The sequence below is a fragment of the Catharus ustulatus genome, chromosome 3 (genome assembly GCF_009819885.2).
Source record: "Catharus ustulatus isolate bCatUst1 chromosome 3, bCatUst1.pri.v2, whole genome shotgun sequence".
Taxonomy (NCBI): Eukaryota; Metazoa; Chordata; class Aves; order Passeriformes; family Turdidae; genus Catharus; species Catharus ustulatus.
Window position 1 is genome coordinate 31,816,543 of NC_046223.1, and position 22,151 is coordinate 31,838,693.

Genomic DNA, 22,151 nt, shown 5'->3' on the forward strand with positions numbered 1-22,151 from the left:
AATTAAATAATATTAAAAGTAAATAAATCAATTTAACAGTTTAAAGCAAAGTATCCCATATGTAGAAGAAGTACTTTACTTGCCTCACTCATAACAATAGTTCCATCTATGGCTAGTTTCAGATCATTCAAACTGGTGCGGACAACCGTGATCACCTTCTGCATGCGGTCAATTTCTTGGCGAAGAAAAATATTCATAGAGTTAAGTGCTCCCATTTTAACTAAACGAGCCTTTACCTAAATTATAAAAGCACAGAAGGAATTTAGTGAAGTCTAGATTCTTCAAATGCCGTTTTAGTATGCAACATATTAACTTTCCATGTGTTCATAGAAGTAAATACTAAATTTGTATTATTTAACTAACATTTTTCCCCTTAAAACTACTGCAGTTCTTACTTTTTGTATGATACTACCCAATTACTCATGATTTTGCTAGAACAGAACTTCACCCAGAGGACCCAGGAGACTTCTATCACAAAATGTCGAGACTGATTATTCTCCGTTTTCACAAGTAGCTTTGGAAGTCCGAGTCTCCCTAACATATCTCCATGGTCAATTGTTGGATGTCTTGGTTTGAGATAAAAAATCTTCGTTCCAATTAATGCTGGTAGCAATAAGGGTGTTGGTTCCTTACTTGAATCTGCTACCATTTATACGACCTTTTGTACAATTCAGCATTTTTTGGAATGTATAGTGTGAAAACTCGACAGAGAGAGCAGTAAGACAAGACTAAGATTAGCTTGCCTCATGTGGTATGTAATCTGGAGGAAGTTTCTCCAGCATGTCTTCAGCTGAACGATAAACAACTGCCTCACGAGTTTCTCCAGATCCTCCACCACTTTCTTTAGGCTGAATGTTGGTAATAGTATCCAGAACATCAGCTGATGTATTTTTCTGGTATCTGAGAGGATTAGAAATATATTATAAGCTACATAGACTTTTTTAACAGTTAATGCTTACTTTGTGGAACACTCAAAAACCAGTGTGCCATGAAGTCAAATCAAAACTTGCAGAAAATTCTTTTCTTTTGCATCCTGAACCAACCATAATACACTGATCATGAAGGTTTGGTTTACCACAGTTTTAAAAAATATGAACTTCCCTCTTCCCTGTCATACACTTGCTGTGTGTCTGATTCAGGGATAACAAGGAGGGCTGCAAGCTTAGATTGTGAGGTGAAGAACCTATCATACTAGGGATTCTGAGGAAAGGGAAGGAAATGGCATATTCCTGATTAGGATCTTCTAAAGGGCTATTTGTTGAGAAGAAGCAACAAAAGTTTTGTAACAAGGAAGAATATTTGCCTCATTTAATTTCTTCCTGAAAGTGTAATGCAGAAGCAGGAAAAGGTGGAGGTATAACTCTGCGAGCTGCCCCTTTCATAATTAGTAAATTCATTCTGCTTTGAGATGTTTCAGGATTAATGACAAGGGCTGCTAGATTTACAGCACTGCAGGTAGAAATCTTCTATTTCATAGTGAAGCATGGGCAGTGCTAATGTAAATTAATGTTCTGAGTCAATACAAAAATGTGAATTAAATTTGTGTGGCATTGGATAATGAAAGATGGTAGACCACACCAGTCCTTCAACAGAAGAATTATAGGAGTATTTTTGTTACAGTGCTATCCAGTGTCATAGAGCTATGAGAGGAAATAAGAAAGAAAGCTTAAAGTACTGAAGTGTCAGCAATACCTACTTTTACCTTATGGAATCAACTACACAAGGAACATACATCAATGAGTGATGTTGGACATACATTTATACTGATTCAAAGCATAGATTTGCATGTCAGCTTTACTTTACAACTTTCATAGGACACCCATCTCCTTCTATTACTTTGTCATACATCATTATATAAGACATGAAACCAAAGTTAGAATGTGTGAACTCCTAAAGCACCTAAAGCACCTAAAGATGTTTTGGATACAGTGTCACAACACTAGAGAAGCTAGATACTACAGTATTTCAGAATAAAAAAGGTGAATGCGATTATAAAGACTATAAATCACAAAAGTAGAATTAATACTACTGGGAGTTTGCTTCTCAGAGGATATCATTTCGGCTTCTAAAAGTAGAAGGTGGGGGCTTTCAAGGTTTTTCATAAACCTTGACTTTAGACTCAAAACTCTTAAGCTTTTTTTAATTTATGGCCCCATTAAAAGAATGAAAGATTTATTCAAGACCATGTATGAGGAAAAAAGATAAAACTTCTCTGGGACTCATGGCTTCATTGGTAATTTGGATGACATACTGGTGGTTGTAACCTTTACTCTGTGTCTTGCTGATTTAACAAGTAGTGATTAGAGAGATGTGAACATTCTTGTTCGTACTGTAAGCACCATTCTCCCGGTTCTGCTGTCAGACTATTTTATGCAGAAGGTATGGGTTCCCTGATTATTACATAAATTATAATAAAATACAAAATTTTAAAAATGATCTTTCTAAATAAAAAAAATATATAGAAAAAATTTTAAAAAGAAGGCAGTATGCAAATTTTGGGTAAAAGGAGAGAACGGCTTTTGAAAAATAGCATTGAAAGAACACAATCAAAGGTTAGTGATATTCCTTTCTTCAATGATACAAGGTAGGATCCTTCTGAAGAGGAGAAATTATGTGAATCTTGTCTGAATAACAATTACAAGACTTTTGAACAAGACTTATTTTTTGTAAATAAAAAAAGACATTATATAATTAAAAATTTTTCAGTGTGGAAGTGAGATTAAAATAGTCAGAAGAAATTTCATTTACATATCACTGGGATATATTTAACATAAAAACCACTCTGCAACAAAATTTTTCTGGGCTTTGGAAAACATCACTTTCCTTTGGATTGCAAATAAATTGAAGTATAGATGCAAACAATAATGATAGAAAGATGGCAGAAGTAGAGAGGAAGTACCAAGTTCTCGAGAACAGAATCAGTTGCACATGATGGGCTGACCCTCATCACATGTAGATATTTATGTAGATGTCTCCATAACAGCTTTTGGTCTATATTGCCCAATTCAGCTCATGTATTTTAGATGTCTGTTTTGTGATGAGAGAAATTGCACTTTACAAGGATCTATTTTTCTCTATTACTGTTAAGGAAGTCTAGAGTAACAAAAAAGGGAGCTACAGCAACATTAAATGAATCTCATTTATAGTGTTAGTGTTGCCTAAAAGTATGTAAGATAAAGCACTCAATACTTATTTATATATTGTTTTTCCCCAAAGCAGTATTGTAAAGTGAATTGTGACATGAGAAGAAAAAAGAAAATTAATCTTCTATGGATTTTTATTTACTCCAAAAAAGCATTATTAAGAGTCTTTTCTCAAGAGTTTGGATGTAAAATACTGTCATTATTTGATAGCTGGAATATGTGCCATCAGGGATTTTCTGTACTGGATGTGAAAACTAAGAAAAAATGCATGTGACAGAACCATTGCCTCAGCTTTGTGTAGAAAACAGCAATATCTGTTACAGAGCAGTGTTCAAAACATTACATTCACCAGCTTGCAATAGCTTAACAAAAATTCAGCTACATTTAAAGGCTTCAGTAGGGAACCAATTGGGAAGGGGTTTTGGCAGATGATTGTCAGCATATTCTTTTCCTGCTCAGGTACCTGTTAACTATGGGGCTTTTGCAGAGCCTGTGATTCATAAAGCAAGTTAAAATCATTCTCAATGACTTCAGGTGTTAATCCTAAATGGAAGCACTAAATTCATTGAAGCCTTAGAGCTGGAACCAACAGATTGGGCTTTTGACTGAATTGTAAAACTGCCACAGTAAATTAGTGAGAGATAAGATTTTTCTTGTCCTCTGTAATAGTAACATGGAGAGGTCTTGGCTCTCTAAGGGCTTCAATTCTAGCAGTGAGCCTTCTGCATACTCTGAGATGACTTGATAAGATATTATAAGGAGAATTTGAATGGAACATTTTATATTGTATGGGATGCTAATCCATTTGGTCTGTGCATCAAAGATGAAATTCAGACACAGTAGCTGTGCATTGTTGCTTATTATAGACCATGATAAGACATGGAAAAAAGCATGAAGCTGTTGAATATTTTCCCCAAACTTTAAAGAAATACCTACAAGGCAAAATCTGCAGGGGAAAAATTTTTTAAAAAAGGCTAAAGTAACAGGAATATGCAGAGGTACCAAGTAGAAGAAAAACTGGGCACTGAAGTGAAAACAGAGAGCTGTTCCTACTCACTAAAGTCCCCCCAACAGTGTTAGTCTCAAGTTTCCTCCTATAAATTAGCTCTCCTACAAGCCTAATTTTGGATCTACAACATGTCTCTCTTCGAGACTTTGTTTAGTTCTCTGTTAAATCTTGGCTCTTCTTTCTTTAATCATTTTTGGAAAGGAGGCCTTGCAAGTATCAGAGAATGACTTGGAACAGAATCTACTCTTAGATTCTTTTCTTCTCAAGCGTATATTAACAGCGGTATGTGCTAGGCAGAGTTGACAATAAAACTGTGTACTCACAGCATGCTTAGAATACAGGCCTCTTGACATGGCATCAGCCTCTCAACACTGAGACTGAAAAATTGTGGGAAATTATTACTTCATCCAAAAATACTAGATTATGTTAAGTTTTCACAGCAGTTCTGCATTTGAATAACATTTGTTTTATTTAAAAATAGAAAAATAGCTACGTGAAGAAACAATTCATGTGGAATGTGGACATACTGCATATGAAACTGCAGTATTTCATGGGAGAATTATTAAGAACTTCAGTGAAAAAATATGATGATGTTCATATCCTTTCACAAGTCATATAATATTAGAAAGAAATAAAGGGCAAGCTATTATACAGCTTATTTGGAATGAAAGAGTGAATTCAGTAAAAGATAAAATTTTAAATGGAGCTAGTACTTGGTGCAGTTGAAAAGCCTCTTTCAAATAATGGAAATGGCTGGATTGATTGCGACATAAGTTTGTAGTTGTATCCAAAGGCATACTTGTAAACCAAATGACAATCCAGAGAATCACAGAAGTGTGCACAGAAATATATCCTGCTCGAAACAGAAGGCAAACGCTAGAAACTTTCTCTAACTGAACTGTATAGAACCACCTATCACATGTTCATGTAAAAGTTACATATTGCTTTCAACTAAAAAATGTAAAATCATGAGGAGTAAGTAATAAGAGTTCCAACTGCTTTAAAAGGACATATAAAATGTAGCTGAAGATACTGCATTTCTAACAATGTACATACACAGCAAGTGTTCCACTTCAACAGGGAAATTCATGTGAATCCCAGGTTTCCAGTGAAAAATATACTTTACTTAGATATTTGATAGGGACTTGTTTCCAAATACTAAAAGAAACATTCTCCATTTTCAATCTGTTGAGACCTACTTACGTAATATCAGCATTGGGATGGAGACCAAACACCTCTGGGCTGTCCATGGCAGGAAGTAACTGGATGTAGTCAAAGTACTGTTCCAGGGTTTTGCAAACTGGAATTTTATACCCAGTGTAAAAGCAGAAAGCGCTGTCAAACATACTTTCATTAAACCATACCTGCGAAAAACCCATGGGGAAAAAAGAAAGACAATAATTAATTTGCTACTTAGAGGGCTTTTTAATCTCACTTTTACTCTTGGAGGATTAGGGTTCTTGTTTCAGCTACTGCATCTAATTTTACTTCAATACAACTGTAAATCATTAAGAATTATGTCTCCTCTAAGTATGACTTCCAGCTAGGTCTTTTTAAGCTTGTGCTCCTCACCAAAGAGGAACCAAGGGGAAGATCCTCACTGCCAAAGAATGTTTTGAACAATTTGTTTTACTTTGAAAAGTCTTATAAACTTGTGAAGTGCATATTCAGCAGAAAGAAGGCCTTCTAATTTCTGTATTGCAGCTGCCATTAAAAATGACAAATAACTGTATTTCCAAGGTCTCCTACCCTTGCAAAGCAATTAAGAAGACGCTTATCGTAGTCGTCTGTGACTCGGCCTCCATACTGTACTTCTCCAATCATGTAGCGTACTGTGTTCCATGATATCCCCTGGATGAAGGTAAAGTACATGAAAATCTATCATTATTATATGTAAGAAGATTTTAATTTAAATACAATCTGAAGCTCATAATATTGGGAAATGCAAACTGAAAAAAATTATATAACAATAGTACTTTATTTTTAATGTATTTACTGGGTTCAACTCTGTAATTTTCTAGAAGAGCTGATCCTGCTGGTATAAATACAGAAACACAGGATCATTTAGGTTGGTACAGACCTTTAAGATCATTGCATCCAATCTTTGGCATTAAGAGCCATGTCCAGTTGTTTCTTGAACACCTGCAGGCACAGTGACTCCACAGCCTTCCTGGGCTGTCCATTCCAATGCTTCACAACCCTTTCCACTAAGAAAATCCTCCTAATGTCCAACCTAAACATCCCCAGCTCTCTCAGTCACTCGTCATATGCCTTAATCTCTAGAAGTAAAATCTCATCATATATAAAAAAAATATATATAATATATAAAATACATTTCATTATTACTTGTTTGACCTGAAATCATTCACAGCTGCTATTGCCCCTCTTCTTAACCCCCCTCATTTCCATCCTCCCCACCCCACTCCTTCTCCCTATTTCTCATCTTTCTCTCTTGGCTAAGTGCTGCTTCATAAAGAATGACTATTCCCTGCTAAGTAGTAGAAGATCAAATGGTAGCTGTAGAGAAGTTTGATTGCCTCTGTCCAACTCAGTAAATATTTTAGCTCCCTTTCCAAAACAGACAACTTAAGAACTTGATAATTTTGGATATAGTAGTGAAAAAGAAAAACAAATTTTAAGGTCTTTAACAAATACATGCATGCATGTATATGTATTTTACACGTACATGAAATACTTCAGTTTGATTTTCTTGCAGAGAACCTCAACCTTTGATCATTAGAAGTGGCACTAAATGAATAGCAATGAGCAAATTATGATAAGCATGAGGAAAAAACAATTCCTGCGGACATAAAAAGCATTAAAATGTACTATAAAAAAATTTTACTATTCACCTTCCTGATGTCAATTTTTTTCAGGTGATTTTGTATAAACTGAACACTGGCTGTAAAGTCTGCTGAGTTAAATTCATAGGGAATATTCCAACCCAAAGGTCCAAACTTGCGTCGCTCCTTAGAAATAAAATTGAAACCAAATATATTTATGAAACAACTTATAATTTTCTTTCCTTAATAAATTTCAAGAATAACAATATCAATGGAGTATAGAATTGAACTGGAGAAGAAAGCCTAGGAAATGGCTGTATGCCTCATACACATCAATAATACAGCTAAGTTATACCATGAGGGATAAATATTTATAGAAAAAAGCAACAAAATAGTTTATTAGTAACTTTACCAATCAATTTATAAGTCACAAGTTTGCACTGCCTCACTTCTCTGTAGATAATGAGATTTTTATATTAAGTAATTAATTAATTTATCATGGCATAGTTTTTCTCTTCTTTTTACATATACTGTTGACTAATGTTAGTTTCAAATTTTCAAGCTCCTATATTTATGCTTAGTTTTCCAAAGAGTTCTATGTTGCTACTTTTGTCTTATTGATTCAATTTTTTTTAATGTACATTTTTTCAAAATTCATAACTTGATTTTAAGGTTGCCACCAATACATTATTCAAATATATTATTGCATGTCTATTCGGAAATAAAGTGATAACAGTTGTATTAACAGGAAAATAGCCAGCTATGAAAGAAACCAACAGATAAGTTGGTTTTCTGTTTCAGCGTGCTTATCTATTTCTATTGATTTACAGAGAGAAATTTTTCCCATATACTCAATGACTAACTTTCTATCAGCTGAAGTTAGATGAGAAAATACAAATTCTAAATGCCCATCATATGAGAATTGTTTAAAAGCTATTAAAAAAAAGAGAGATAATAATGAACCTTGAAATACAGATTACAGAAATTAAAGCTTTAGTCCTGCAGAATGATACTACGACAAATATCAGCATGTGTTTTTCAGGAACTTCTATTAGAGTGACTCCATATATTATACTACTATTTGCAAACCTTTTAAGAAATACCTGAACAGTAGAATGCAGGAAAGCTACAGTGTAAAGCAAGGGTTTCCACATAGGCAGGTTGCTAGCATTTAAAAGGTCCTGACTAATTCCAGAAAACGTTCGTTTCAGTCCGGCACGTATACCTTGTGGAGGTTCATTTGTGAACTTTATAGCAATCTGTCACAAGAAAAATATTAAGGAATTGTATTTGTTTACTGAAACAAAACCAGCAACATATGAAAATATCATTACTAGTTATAAATAAAATGTAAATAACTGAAGCCTTGCAGAAATAAAGTTGATATGTACTTAAACTGCATAAAAGGAGTCCACAGAAACATAGTTTTAGCTGGAGAGGACATTTAAAGACCATCTTGTCCAACACCCCTGCAATGATCAGTGGCATCTTGAAATAGATCAGGTTGCTCAGAGTCCTTTCCAACTTGACCTTGAATGTTTCCAGGGATGGATTATCCACCACATTTTCTGGGTGCCATCTGTTCCAGCGCCTCACCACCCTCATTGTAAAAAACTCATTTCTTATATCTAATCTAAATAAAACCTTCCTCAGTTTAATACCAGAATCACTCGCCCTGATGCAACAGGCCAGAATAAAACGTCTGTCTTCATCTTTCCTAAGGTCCCCTTTGAGTACTGCAAAGCTGCAATGTCGTCTTCCCAAAGCCTTCTCTTCTGCAGTCATACTAGATAAGGCCACAAAGGATTTTTAACATAGACCTTTAATTTCTGTTGGTCAGAACCATCACTGACACTTGGCCATGGACCTAAAGATTTTCATCAATGACATAAAAGCAGTCACCATGCTTTTCAGAAGGCTTTTATATCCCTGCTTCAATGACTGAATGATGAAAGAGAAGCATCCAGTATAAATGACAAGAACAGAATTGTATTTCTGTTCCCAGAATTTCACAGTAAACACAAAGAAATCTCACTCCTCCTCAGAGGAGTGTCAGCAGGCATTGACTCCATATTTGCGGCAGTAAATTGCCACAGCCCCTTATAATTCAGCCCCTTAGTTTCATGCAAACTGCCTAATGGGAAGAGTGGCCACACAATTTTAATTTTCAAACCATACCTGCAAATTATTCGGAAAAGTGCTAGTAAGCACAGGTTTTCACATCAGAGAATATTGTAACTACTTACCACTCTGGGTATTGCATTCCGGTGCTGGCTGGATAATGCTCAGGGAACAATTTATTAGTTCAGAACACAAACTGGCTTGACCAAAATCTCTGCTGCTCAAGACAATTAAAAATTCTGGAGGAACCCAAATAAAAATAAAGGGTATTTTTTTTTCCTCCAACTGTAAGTACTTGTCTGCCTAGCTTGGGTAATGTGGTAGCTTGCACAGAAAGGACAGTAAAGGCCAGGCAGTCCATGGACACACTCTGTTGTGTTCCTGTTATTGTTGGACTGAATTGGAACACTTGAAAATCAAAGTTTCCACATTTCAAAGGATATCCTGTTCAGTTTTGATGAAAATTCTATATTAAAAAGAGCACAGCAAATTGTTCTCCTTTTTTTGAGAAGGGGCTTTGGTTTGTCAATTATTCTTGTTGTGGAATCCCTGAATATGTTAACATTCTAACAGGTAACATGACACTATACAGGGAGAAATCACATGTGAAATATTTGAGATAAGTGCAGTGAAGACCAATCTAGCAACCCTCCGAGTTCTCTTTTCTCACTTTTAGCAAACTGTATGTCCATATACCACACTATTCATAAACCCCTTGGATGATTTCATGTTCTGCTGAGAGAACACAGGAGTCCCTACAGCTAACTTTCCATACACAGACCATGGTGACAGACAATTCTTACTGAAGGTTGTCTCTACACTCTTTCAAGACAGGAGTCCTTCCCCGCTTCACATCCTGTATATCAGGTGAGGCATCTATTTTTATTCAGAAAAAATGAGAGCTACTAAGGAAATTTCCACTGTTTTTTAGAGGAAAGGGAACATAGAAATGACAACATACAGCTATTACTGTAGATACTTAGTAGCATTATGATCCACTATGAGAGTGTTGGGAACCGCCATCAGTGATTTAAGTGTACTTTGTAAGAGTTTAGGCAATTTTCCTGGTTCTGACAAAAAGCGTATCCTTGAGATCTACAGAACAGCCATTTATAGTTCATCCAAAGAAATTGGGTAGATGATGTTCTCTAAGATGTGTTGTCCATGTGTGTTTTGTCCCATTTGTACTTTATTTATTTATTATAGGGGAATCTAGAATCTTTCTCCGGAAGAACTTTTGGGGGCATTAATCTGTCCACAAGGCATCTGGTTGGGCAAAAAGGGATACAAGTAAAGCCAAATAATTTTTATTTAAGTGCTTCTGTGTACAGATTTAGTGTGGACTCACACATACATAATGCATCATCGAGAGCTTCCAGTTACTGGTAAACCTTCCTGTTTAAAACAATATTTACGTTTTAACACAAATCCATTTTTTTTCTTGGGTTTTGGGGTTTTTCCCTCAATTTTTTTCACTGCCATTTATATTATTAATTTGATTAATTTTCATTAAGTACCTGAATTAAATATTTGAACAAACCTGTAGCAGTGTAATTGGGAATCTAGGATGTTGTTCAGTAGTTATCCAAACTCGAAATGTGTCATTCTGGATCTCAGCAGTGAGAAGTGTCTCCAGTAGTTCATCCATGAATTCCAGTCCAAGGTGACAATTCTGAAGCAACACCCAGCCACCCTAAAGAACGATATCAACTATTACCATATAAAATTTTGAACAAGATATTCATAATGCTAAAGCCAACTGTCCATATAAGAATCAAATTTGGTTTTCCATGGTTTTTTTTTTACTTTTGTTCTGTTCCTGGATTTATATTATCTTTTGATATTATAAGATATTGGCACAGATAAAAAAAATAGGATAAGTTAGTGCAAAAGCTATTTCAGCATTCTCTTGTTCTCAATGAAAACAACATAACCAGACTCAATATTGTAAGTAAAGAATCAGTGCTATCTAGTGGCAAAAAGAAGTTCCTGTACTCTCCCAGCAAAATACCAGTGATAAGCAATCCTGTCCTCAGATCTAAAAGAATGTGAGTGGAAAAGCAACAGCTGAAATTGAAGCAATACATATTTTTCAAAACTGATTTGTTAATAACATAATCTAAAGTAAGTGTAAAGAGGTGGTAATAAGACTTGAAAAGTTTCTAACTCCAATTAGTTTATCTGCAATAAAGGCATTTACATGAAATTCAACCTTCACTTATCTTGATCTTATTCATCTCTCAAATTGCATGAAAGCTCTAGTTGGTTTATTGTCTCTCCAAACTTCTGCTTATGAATTTAAATTCAATCAGCTTTTTTAGCATCATTTTAGAAGCCTGATGAATTAGAAGCCTGATATTAAAATGGGACATTATTTAATCAGTTCTAAACAGTGATGGACAGTGGATTTCATTAGAGCTTGTAATTTCATTTTAACAATTTTGTTTTAGCTCATTTAAAAAGACATCAGTAACTGTTGGTGAAAAATATAATTGAAATATTTATAGTGAATTGACGGATATTAAAAAATGAAGATTAAATAAAGGTAGTTATTTTTCCTTCTTTTATGGGGATCATATTTTTTGAGGGAGATCTTTAATCAATTTGATACATTTCCAAATGATCAGACTTAGTTTTTTAAAATTATCTTCCTGTAACGCAGCACAGCACAGCAGCTTTAATCATGTTATGTGCTCTTGGCCAGAGGTGCCAAAAAACCAAATAGGTATTTGTCTTCATATCCACTAATTCTGTTCTGTAGTTTCAAATCTGATGTTCACATGTTCCTCCCTTCAGCACTAAGGCATGTATTTCAGAAAATGTTACTGCTACATCTACTGGAGTGTTGTTTTGATTGTCCTTGTGCTTCAAATTAAGGGCAAAAGAAAGGAAAGAGATGCTCCAGTTTTCACCATTGCAGTGAACTGGGAGTTGACAGTGACCATTCTGGACATATAAACAATGAAATACCAGATGTATGTGTGCACTTACATATAATATAAATTGTCATTTGCAATAAAGAGATTCCTTTTTTCTCTTTTTCCAAATTGGTGTACATCTTTATGCCAATACTCATGTTCTGCTCTCTATTAGTGGAGATATTCTAGCCCTCCAAAATACAGGTATATGTATTTGAGTTTGCAGGCAACTTAGGCTGTATGTCTTCATTTGCAAGACTGTCCACAGCTCCTTGAAGTGTCCAGCTGACCAGAAGGTACCACCTATGCAATATAACTTTTATATTGTGTTTGAGGTTTCAATTACTATCTCTCTGTAGCTGCTACTTAGGTTTTTCATGGGTTTACTGTTGGGGAATATCATCTGCCATAACAAAATGCACTACAACATTTAGATAAAAATTCTTATATATTGTTTAGAAATTCTTAAACATGCTTGGGACACAAAGCAAAAAATGTGACAATTAAAGAAATAAAGAAGAGACACCAAATGATGGTGAGTAAAAGGTCCTGTCACTAGCAGAGTAGTAAGAAAAACGTGAAGCAGTATCAGGAGCAAGCACATCCTTCTGTATCTACAACCTTAAGCTATGTGTGCACTCACCATTTTATTTAGTAGAAGCTATGCAACATCCAGTTATCTCTGATATGGGAGGGAAAAAAATTTCCAATAATGAGGTGGGATCTGCAGGACAGGACCAGGCCCCAATGTCCTTTTACCCTTCTTTAATAGTATAGTGATAAGTAAGGAATGTGCTGCTTTTGGAATGCTGCTCAGTAGCGCTGCTGCCAGAAGTATTGGCTTGCACTCCACTGTCACATATATGCCACAGAGAAGTGTTTTTAAACCCAAAAAGACATGGTTACCCTGAGATATGCTTGATAGTAAGATGAAAATGCAGAATATTACAGACTGCATGCTAAAGGGGTGTAAACATACAATAAACTTATATTGCAATGTTTTTGTTTTTTCCCCACCTGTTCCATTGACACCTCCATGAGTTTGCGTGCATGAACTTCTTGTCCTTGGCCCATTGAGATGGTCCTACATTCTATAACATATTTGACAATATAAGGTTAATGAACTTACATTATTGAGAAAAAGTAAGAATTTCAATTCAGTCCAAAAACCAGTGATATAAATACAGCACAATTGAATAAATTTAATGCAAAAATGTATACTTATGAAAACAGAACCCCTTCACTATCATATTATGCTATTATGTATAAATGTTACAAACACTGACATTTTGTATAACAACATTGAAATACACATACACAATACTTGCAAAAGTTTAAAACTGTGGCTAATGTTATGACTGTGAATGTGAATTTATGCCAAATTTTAACAACACTGGAGCATTTGAAATATGAACAGAGATTTTTCTCAAAGTGTAAATAAACACAATGCAGATATGTAAAACTGCATTTATGAACATACTAATGTGACTAATGTCATGAATATATGGGGACTACTCCCAACTAAGTGTATTCACACTTTTTCAAAACTTCCACATAATGTAGAAATAAAGTCCCAAATATACAAATTTAGATATTGTTGCTATTTTTTGTTACAAAGTAATCTCTAAGCAGATTACTGATTTTTAAGTTACCTGCAGTAAAGAGTTAAAACAAGAAAATGTTATTGTCACCATAACAGAATTTTAAAAGAATAATTAATTGCTTTACAAGATAGGGATTTTAAAATTATCATCACCATGAAGGATGATAGCAATTTATTAAAAAAATACTTGAATTACTTCAGCTTCATACAGAATGGTTTTTAGCATACTGTCTTCTATTTAAAATATTATTTTATCTCTAAGATAATGTTTCAGTAACAAACAGCAGTGCAAGAGAATTTAAGAAATCCTTCTCAGATTAAAATATCTCTGAAATTACTTACACTACCCCTCTGTGTCTTAACATATGACAATGAATAATTACTTTCATACCCAAATTAAGCTTCCTACACAAGGAATTAATCTGATCAGTTGGGTCAGATCCCATAGACAAGAAACAGATGAGAGGTGTTCGCATGTCACTTTCTTCCCAAGTTTTCCTTAAATTCAAAATAACTGGCTCTGTATATTTCTCATGCAAGGAACTTGCAATATATTTCCTGGCTTGGGAGAGTGTTCGATCTGGACACCAAGACCTAGAAATTAAAATACATACAAAGATATAATTCACGGCCCCTCCCTCTAAGATCACACTCAAATTAGAAATTCTATTTTTATCAAATAGAGGAATTTTAAAACCCATAATATGTATGTACATGTACACATACACACACATTCATATATATATATATTCTTGTAGATTTCTCCTCACAGATACAGTAACAGGCAGAGCTGATGGTCTTCCCTCTACTTATAATATTATCCAATTGCTTACAATTTTGCCTTAACTGCTTGCCATTGGAATTTTCTGTTCTAGACACCTTCAATAGGTTGAGACATTCTTCATTTTAAGCAGAATTTTTGTATTTGAGAACACAAAGAGGGAAACATTAAGATTGTTTTTGCCCTTTATTAAAACCCTGCAGATGATTCATTGGGTCTGTTAGCCTTTTGGAGTACAAACTCAATTCTTTTGCACTGGATAGCATTTGTGTTGGTGATGAGGGTTTTTCCCACAGAAAAACAAACAAACAACTACTTTTGGATAAAATATATTACTTTGAAAATCTTCCGGTTTTGAGGATTATTTAAATGCTTAAGACTTAGATGGTCCCCTCCCTCTTAGGGTGTAGAGCATTCAACAATATGCTATTTCCATCAGATTCTAGCTCTTTTTTACTGCACAGGTTGAATCTATTCCAAAGACAAACCACAGTCTAATAAATAATATTGTTGGGGTATTTCACAGTACCTCTGATTTATTTGTTACAGCACTTGGAAAGTATACAATGAATGGAGGAAGATATGATCTCATGCATAAGGCAGCTGAATGCTTCTTTGGGGAAATCCGTTTTGTTCTAAGATCTTAGAGGTCTTATATGATGCAAAAGTATAATTTATAGCACACTTTTCATATGATACTTTGAATACCTATTTTGGATTTCACCATCTCTTTTTTATTTTTTTAAAATATTTTAATATACAGTAATTTCACGACTATAAGGCGCACCGGATTATAAGGCGCAATTCCGGGTGTCGGCAAATTTCCGAACTTTTGCCCATATATAAGGCAAACCAGACTATAAGGCGCACTTTTTTTTTTTTTGCAGCGAGGATCCGCCACTGGCTCCCCCCACACGACTTCTGGCCGTGGCCCTGCCTGCACCTGGCAGCTGCAGCCCCACAGCCCCGCCTGCACCCACCAGCTGTGGCCCTGCCAGTTCCCCCCGCGGCTCACAGCTCACACTTCTGGGTTGGCAAATTTCCGAACTTTGTCCATATATAAGGCGCACCAGATTATAAGGCGTACTTCTGGGTTTCCATCAAAATTTTAGTCAAAAGGGTGCGCCTTATAGTAGTGAAATTACTGTTCTTCTTTAAGGCTATTTAAAGTATTTAATTTTAACAAAATTTTTTAAAAATTGAAAATTATCTAATATTCTACTTTTTCATGGGCTTCCTAGTTTCCATTTCTCCTGACATAAAAGCAAAGTTTCTCTATAAAAAGCTTTTATTTTATTTTTTTATTTATATTTTCTATAAATACCTTTAGACAGGAGAGGATAGCTCTGAAATAATTGAATAACAACATATTTCATGTGAGTGAATTAATATTTAATGTCACCCAGAGATAACTAAAATTACACTATTATGATAATAGCATACTGATAGTTTGAGATGTGCTGCAACTGTGTAATTTCTCAAAATTTCTGAAGATGCTCACCTGATGAGTAGAAGCTTGCGGAAGGTGTCAAGTGTATCGCTGTATCCGTCAGGCGTAGTTTCTTCCTCAGGGGCATCTTTATCAAACCAGTTTTTCCATTGCTTATCATGGTGAGCTATCTAAATTTATTACATTAACACACAAATAAATATATTTCAATTGCAGTAAAAATCCCCTTGTAAATGTAGCTTTTAATGAGAGGCCATTATTATATTAGGACATATTACAAGTGACATTGCTATAGCATTTAAGACGTATGCAATGTGAATTGCTATTAAAATATTACAAATAATCTTAATTCAATAGCTGCAATCAGTGTTAAGATGCAGGCTCTCAAGCCAGTCAGTTATCAATGCATTCCCCTCCCAAACACATGCATCTACTTAAAAAAAGTAATTAGCAGGAGAATTCTATACTACAAGAGGAATACACTGTGATTGATTGACTGATTGATTGATTGATTGATTGAGTGATTGATTGATTAATTGATTCCTTTTGGTCACAAAATATGAAGAGCACCAGAAAAATCTGTCCCAGTACAGTCTAGCCAGCCAATGAATCACAAATTAAAAGTAACAGATTCTAGTAAGCTTTTTGCTTAAGAAGAAACCTGACCACAAGTACGATCACAATTTTAGGCACCTCTTAGGACCCCTGACCTAATAGGATAAGGAATGCCAGTGGACAGAACATAGTGAAAAAGCAACTGAGCCTTTAATGCAGTGACTAAGGGTCAGCTACTGCAATATTCTTAGATGACAGGAAAAAGGACAAGAAATGCACTGATAAAGGTTTAAAGCAGATGTCTATGTTAAATTAGGCATCTGGGACTTATTTTTTTAGAGGAGAAAAGCAAATTGAAACTAGCATGAAAAAAAGAAAAGCACAAGAAACTTCTTGAGAACTGGGCATACCATTCTCAGTCCTTTTTTGGTCACTTTAAATAATTATTTCATCTAAATAAATAATGATATAGTTGTATTTAATATGATGAATCAAATAGAACAGCATTTCTAATGGATAAAAATAAGTATTAAAAAGATGGTTTTAAAATATTTGCATTTTTAATTGATATCCTAGTCAGCATCCTCCCATATTCCATTTCTATCTATTACTGAAATAATTTTGTCACTTTTTACATTGCAACTACCTGGGAAAAGCAAGACAGTGCTAACAAATTAATTTTAAAAGGAGAGGTTTTGTGGTAACATGGTCACCTAAATATTTCAAGTCTAAAATTTTGTTTGCAGACATTCTAGAAAAGCCTTGGTTAAAGGACTTTTCTAGAAATAGGGATCTGGTGCCCTAAGAGCCCAGAGTGAACAACCTAACTAAAGCTTCTCCAACTTTCTCCTAGCTTAATAATCTATTTTGATACCTCAATAAACCAAAAACTGGAATAATTGGGCTGGTATGTATCCAGCTCTTGCCTTGATACAGGGTTTAGAAAAAGCCAGGACCACTTGCAGGTAACCATTTAGCTAAAATGTCGGCTACCCTCCAGGGCAATATGTGCCATCACAAAATGGACTTGGCTGGCCAGTGCTGTAACAGCAAGGAGAACTTACTGTCCTGGCTATCAGCCCAATTAACAAGGAGCACTTAGATACAAGAAATGCTTGGGGAGTGGTTTAACTACACTATAAAAGAAAAATAAATTTACCAAATTGAACACGTCACAAGCTTATGTGCATGTATGTTCGTGTATGTGTACATAAAACAATTTGTAGCCAGCTCATCACATATGAATGGCACGTTAACCTTGGAATGGAAATGAGTATTTAAAAACGAGCAGCAACCCATTCACTTATAAAAATACATCAGAATCAAGGCAGACATCGTAAATTAAAACCTGACACTAAGATTAATTTTATGAGCCTTTTTGATACCTCTACTTTTTTAGCCTATGTCTCATTTATTGACCTCCTTTTTCCTTTGCTCCTTTGCTTCTCTCCTTTTTCTACCTCAACTACTATAACACCAAATACCATAAAGCAGATAAATGCACACACCATAATTCCTGGTACCTAATTGTTTGTCTCTATGATGTTATTCTGTATTTTTGTGGAAACACAATTATGATGACAAAACTGGTTATTAACATTTAAAAGATAATTTAAAAATATCACCTGGTCCAAAATTTCTTCAAAGGGTGGAAGTTTGTTCAACTCCACTAGATTTAGCCATATCATGTCAAGAATCCAGCGGCATGGTTTGGGTGGGCAAGCCTGTAGATCCAAAGCTGCACCTCCTGTAGATAAAAACACAGGATGAAATGTACTTTCTGATGAAATACATGATATCCCAGGGGTCAAGATATAATAGTTATTTCTTTTTAAATTATGTATTTTGAGCTAAGTCATTTTCCCCAGGATACTAACTGTACTCTTGTGTACTTAGCATTTATTTCATACCAAAGGAAAACTTAGCTTTATTAATGGCCTTCTCATAGATGTTGGAAGGCTACTATTGGGTGTCCTCTAAGGCTTCCCTTTGCCAAGCTGAACAAGCCCAGTTCCCACAGAAATGTTGATAGAAACCATGTAGACAAAGAAGAAAGACTTTGAAATGGCATAAAACTTTAAAAAGTTGAATTAGCTGTACACACAATATAGTTTTTAAAACTTACCTCTAATGAGAGTTTGGAATTCTCTGTTTTCCACATGTCCCCTCTCAATATCAATTTTTAAAGCCAGGAGGAGAGTAAAGAGGAATTTGTGGTTTTCATACAGCCCTCTAACAGAATATGAGTGAATTTCAAAGGTAAGATGTTCAATAATATTTGAGATTCTCTTTTGTGCCACAGGAGATTTCTTAGACCTAAATAATGAAAACAAAGCACAAAGAAACCACATTAATAAGAGCAAATACATTGGAAAGGCAAACATCTGAATAGCAGGAAAAATCTATGTCTTCCTACCTGGCTATGGATTGATCAAATAGCTTCAAGAACTGAGCCAGTGAAGTTTGATACATATTATTAACCATGCTCATTGCTGTAAGAAGGAAATAAAGAATGCTTCCACGTGTAGCAACAGGTCTATATTCCTCCTGAGCTGTGTTAATCTTCACTTCAGTTTCTGCTGCCACAGACAACTTGACAGCTATTTCAGCAGCTGTTTGCTTGGTTATTTGCAGGACACCAATTAAGGATTCATCATCCACTAGTGAACCTGAAAAGTAAAATACTGGGTGTTTAGGACATTTTTGTAATGATATTTTCCCTTCATATGCATATATAAAACAAAAGGCCAAATTACAGGAACTATTTATTTTTAAAAATGAAATTATTTATGAATAACAGAAAGCTTTTAAAAAAGAGACCAAATAGGATATGTAATACTAAAAATTATTTTTACATCCAACACATTTAAGCAAATTCATTCAAATTATTTTAAATGTATTTATATCAACAGCTTTGCAAAATGTACTAGAGAAGTCACCTCTCTTATGCACACAACCTACACAGCCAACAAATTACTTAAATTATTTTGAAGTGTATTCATTGGCACTCCCTAAGTAAAAAAGTCTTGGGGGTCCTAAGGGAAATGGTCAATATTCATGAATCTCCAGCAGTTACTTACAGATTTTTTGTTACCAGATTCCTTTTCCACCAGAGATAGTAAGTGATCATGTTCAGGCTCATAATGTACCACAGAAGAGTTTTAAGACAATTTTAAGCCAGGCCATTCCAATTTAAATTTTCAATGGATTAAAGACTTTATCATGATCAGGTACCTTATCTCGTCTGGGGGGTAGAAAGCTCTCAAAAAATGGATGTATTTCACAAAACTTGTTTAGGTGTTATGAAGTGCCCGGAGTTGCACATAGTGGCATGCTATAGCACCAAATCCCTCACATACTCCTGCCATTGTACATTCTCGTATTGTATCTTAGGGGGATAAATCAAAATCTGTAAGGAAAGGACCTAGTGTGAATCACTTTTATCTGCCTAATCTGATTAATTCTTTGATACAGAACCTTTGGTTGCAGTTAGTTTGTAAAGAAGATTGTCTTCCAGTTCTTTCATCTTCCTCTTATTAGAAGTTACATCTTCCATGAGTTTAATTCGTTCTGCCTCTAGTTCCTGTTATTAAAAACCAAGAAAATGGCATGACATTTTGTGGATTGCAACTATAAGGCATACTTAAAATTCAGTTTCTGATTTTTTAAGTGAATGAAATGAGGATAGAGCTGAAGAGTTGGATCCAGTCATGATGTGCGCATCTTACTTTACTTGGTATCTAAAGCATGTTTTTAATAACAAATGGTTTTAAAGCAGTGTTTATTCTGTATCTTATAATGTTTCTTATCAATGTCAAATCCTGGTGAGTATGTAATTGTTTGTGACAGTCATATATATATTAAGAGCCTCCCAATGTATTTTTGATATTTGGAAATATCTATACTGAATCGGAATATAATTTTAGAAAACAGCTAATACTTAACATTTTTTTTTCTACATACCAAAATCAATTAAATGAAAAAAATTAAATATCGCTATGATTTTCGTGTATCATAACTTACCTGTTTTTCCGTGAGTATTACTCTTCTCAGTAACTGATTCTCAAGTCCTTTCATTGTAACAGTAAAATCAATAATTGATGTTTTTGCATTAATTTCAGGTGTGAAAGCAGGATTAGGTAGCTTTGTGGTAATGAACAGTCTAAATGAATTCATAACATCTACTTCCTTATCACCAACTTTCACCTGTAGATTAAGTTAAATGGTATTAAACAGAGGAAAATGAGTTTTATTATACTCAGTAATACTGAGCAGAAAAAAAGTGTACATTATTTGAAATGCCAAAAAGAGGAAATTTATTTCACAATTCAAATTTGTCATTAAAATAAAAGTCAATTACCAAATTTAGAAGTCAGAGTATGTTATAAAAGTAGCATTTCCCTCCAGCTAAATATAGGAATCACTTCCACTGTGGATTATGATTAAAAGCTTCAGAACCATTTGGTTTCTAATCACATCTCAAATGAAGAGGTAGTAGAAACTGCTGACCTTTGTAGAAACCATCACTCTCATATGTCCAAGGTAAAAGGAATTATGTGATCTGACACTGGACATAATTTTATCTTTATTAAGACTAAGTAGGTTTCAAAGAATCTTTCCAAAGAAATTAAACATATATTCAGAGTGTTAAAAAGAAATTTTTATAGAATTAAGATATTCCAGAATAGCAGTCTAACTCAAAATCTGCATGTGCACAAGGAAGTCTGGTCACTGTATGTCAGAGTATGAATCAGGGAATTGTTGGTGCTGGAAGGGACCTTAAAGGTCATCTGCCATGGGGCAGTGGGGGGCATATGAGACTCCAACATATGAGTGTCCAAGGCAGTTTCCAACACCCAGCTTATGAAGGAGCAGGAGCAAACCACTCCCTTAAGCATATTTGCACCGCTTGAAAATCAGTAGAAAGAATTTTAAACATTTAATCGGATAAGCATAATTGGTTCCAGTTTGGAATCTTCAGTAATAACTCTGGCAGTTAAACTCATAGTTTAGACTTGCCAACTTACTACGCAGCTGAGGCTCTGACTGTTATATTTCTTCAGTTCAGTTTGATTCTTTACAAGTCGCTACTGAATACAAAGTTTACCTGATTCAGCAGACGTTTGTAAAAATGGTAAAATAACATTTGTCACAAAGCTAACTATTTATTCCACTTCTGTGCTTTGATTACTAACCTTAAAAGCAGATCCAGATTTTATGAAATTTTTTTCTAATATATTATCAAGGACTGGATCCAACTCTTCCTCTATATCTTCAATCAGGAGTGATCGTCCCAGTGAAAGACTGTCTTCTAGGTGTTGTCGGAAATACTTGTCATTCAGAGTTGTTACCTCAAAAAGTAAATTATAAATTGGTGTAAGGACAAAGTATTTTCTTACAGTCTTACATGAAAACCACAGATCTAACCAAGGAAACTTTTTTCATAGTTTTTGTTAGTTGCATTTTAAAGAAGGTGCTATATATGTTGACCATGCAGCAATTTATGCAGAAATACTTCTATGAAAAGTACCATAAAAAGGTGAATTAAAAGGTTGGCTGTAACTAAATTCCCAGAACTTCATTATGAGAGTAATAATGCACTAAATAAAACTGGTACAGCTTACTGCATATTAAAGATGTTATGTATATTTTAGAAATCAGAGACACTTAGCCTTTAATTTTCTGTTCTATGTCCTAGAAGGACCAGATTTTCTAATTTTAGCTTTGAAGTACTGAGAAATTCTTTCTGGAAATCTGAACTCAATCTAAAAGATGAATCACTGCTACA

The 22,151-nt window shown here is 34.6% G+C and overlaps 1 protein-coding gene across 1 annotated transcript in view; it reads right to left on the reverse strand.

Moving 5' to 3' along the window:
- The window catches only part of DNAH8 (dynein axonemal heavy chain 8), a 113,307-nt gene that overhangs the window by 3,502 nt on the left and 87,654 nt on the right, over window positions 1-22,151 (reverse strand). The window contains 16 exon segments of the mRNA XM_033053827.1: window positions 84-236; window positions 744-900; window positions 5,356-5,516; window positions 5,902-6,003; window positions 7,005-7,121; window positions 8,039-8,194; window positions 10,597-10,749; window positions 12,992-13,065; window positions 13,969-14,171; window positions 15,860-15,978; window positions 17,989-18,110; window positions 18,489-18,679; window positions 18,780-19,032; window positions 19,841-19,946; window positions 20,387-20,569; window positions 21,559-21,714. Coding sequence (XP_032909718.1) covers window positions 84-236; window positions 744-900; window positions 5,356-5,516; window positions 5,902-6,003; window positions 7,005-7,121; window positions 8,039-8,194; window positions 10,597-10,749; window positions 12,992-13,065; window positions 13,969-14,171; window positions 15,860-15,978; window positions 17,989-18,110; window positions 18,489-18,679; window positions 18,780-19,032; window positions 19,841-19,946; window positions 20,387-20,569; window positions 21,559-21,714 — 2,406 coding nt within the window.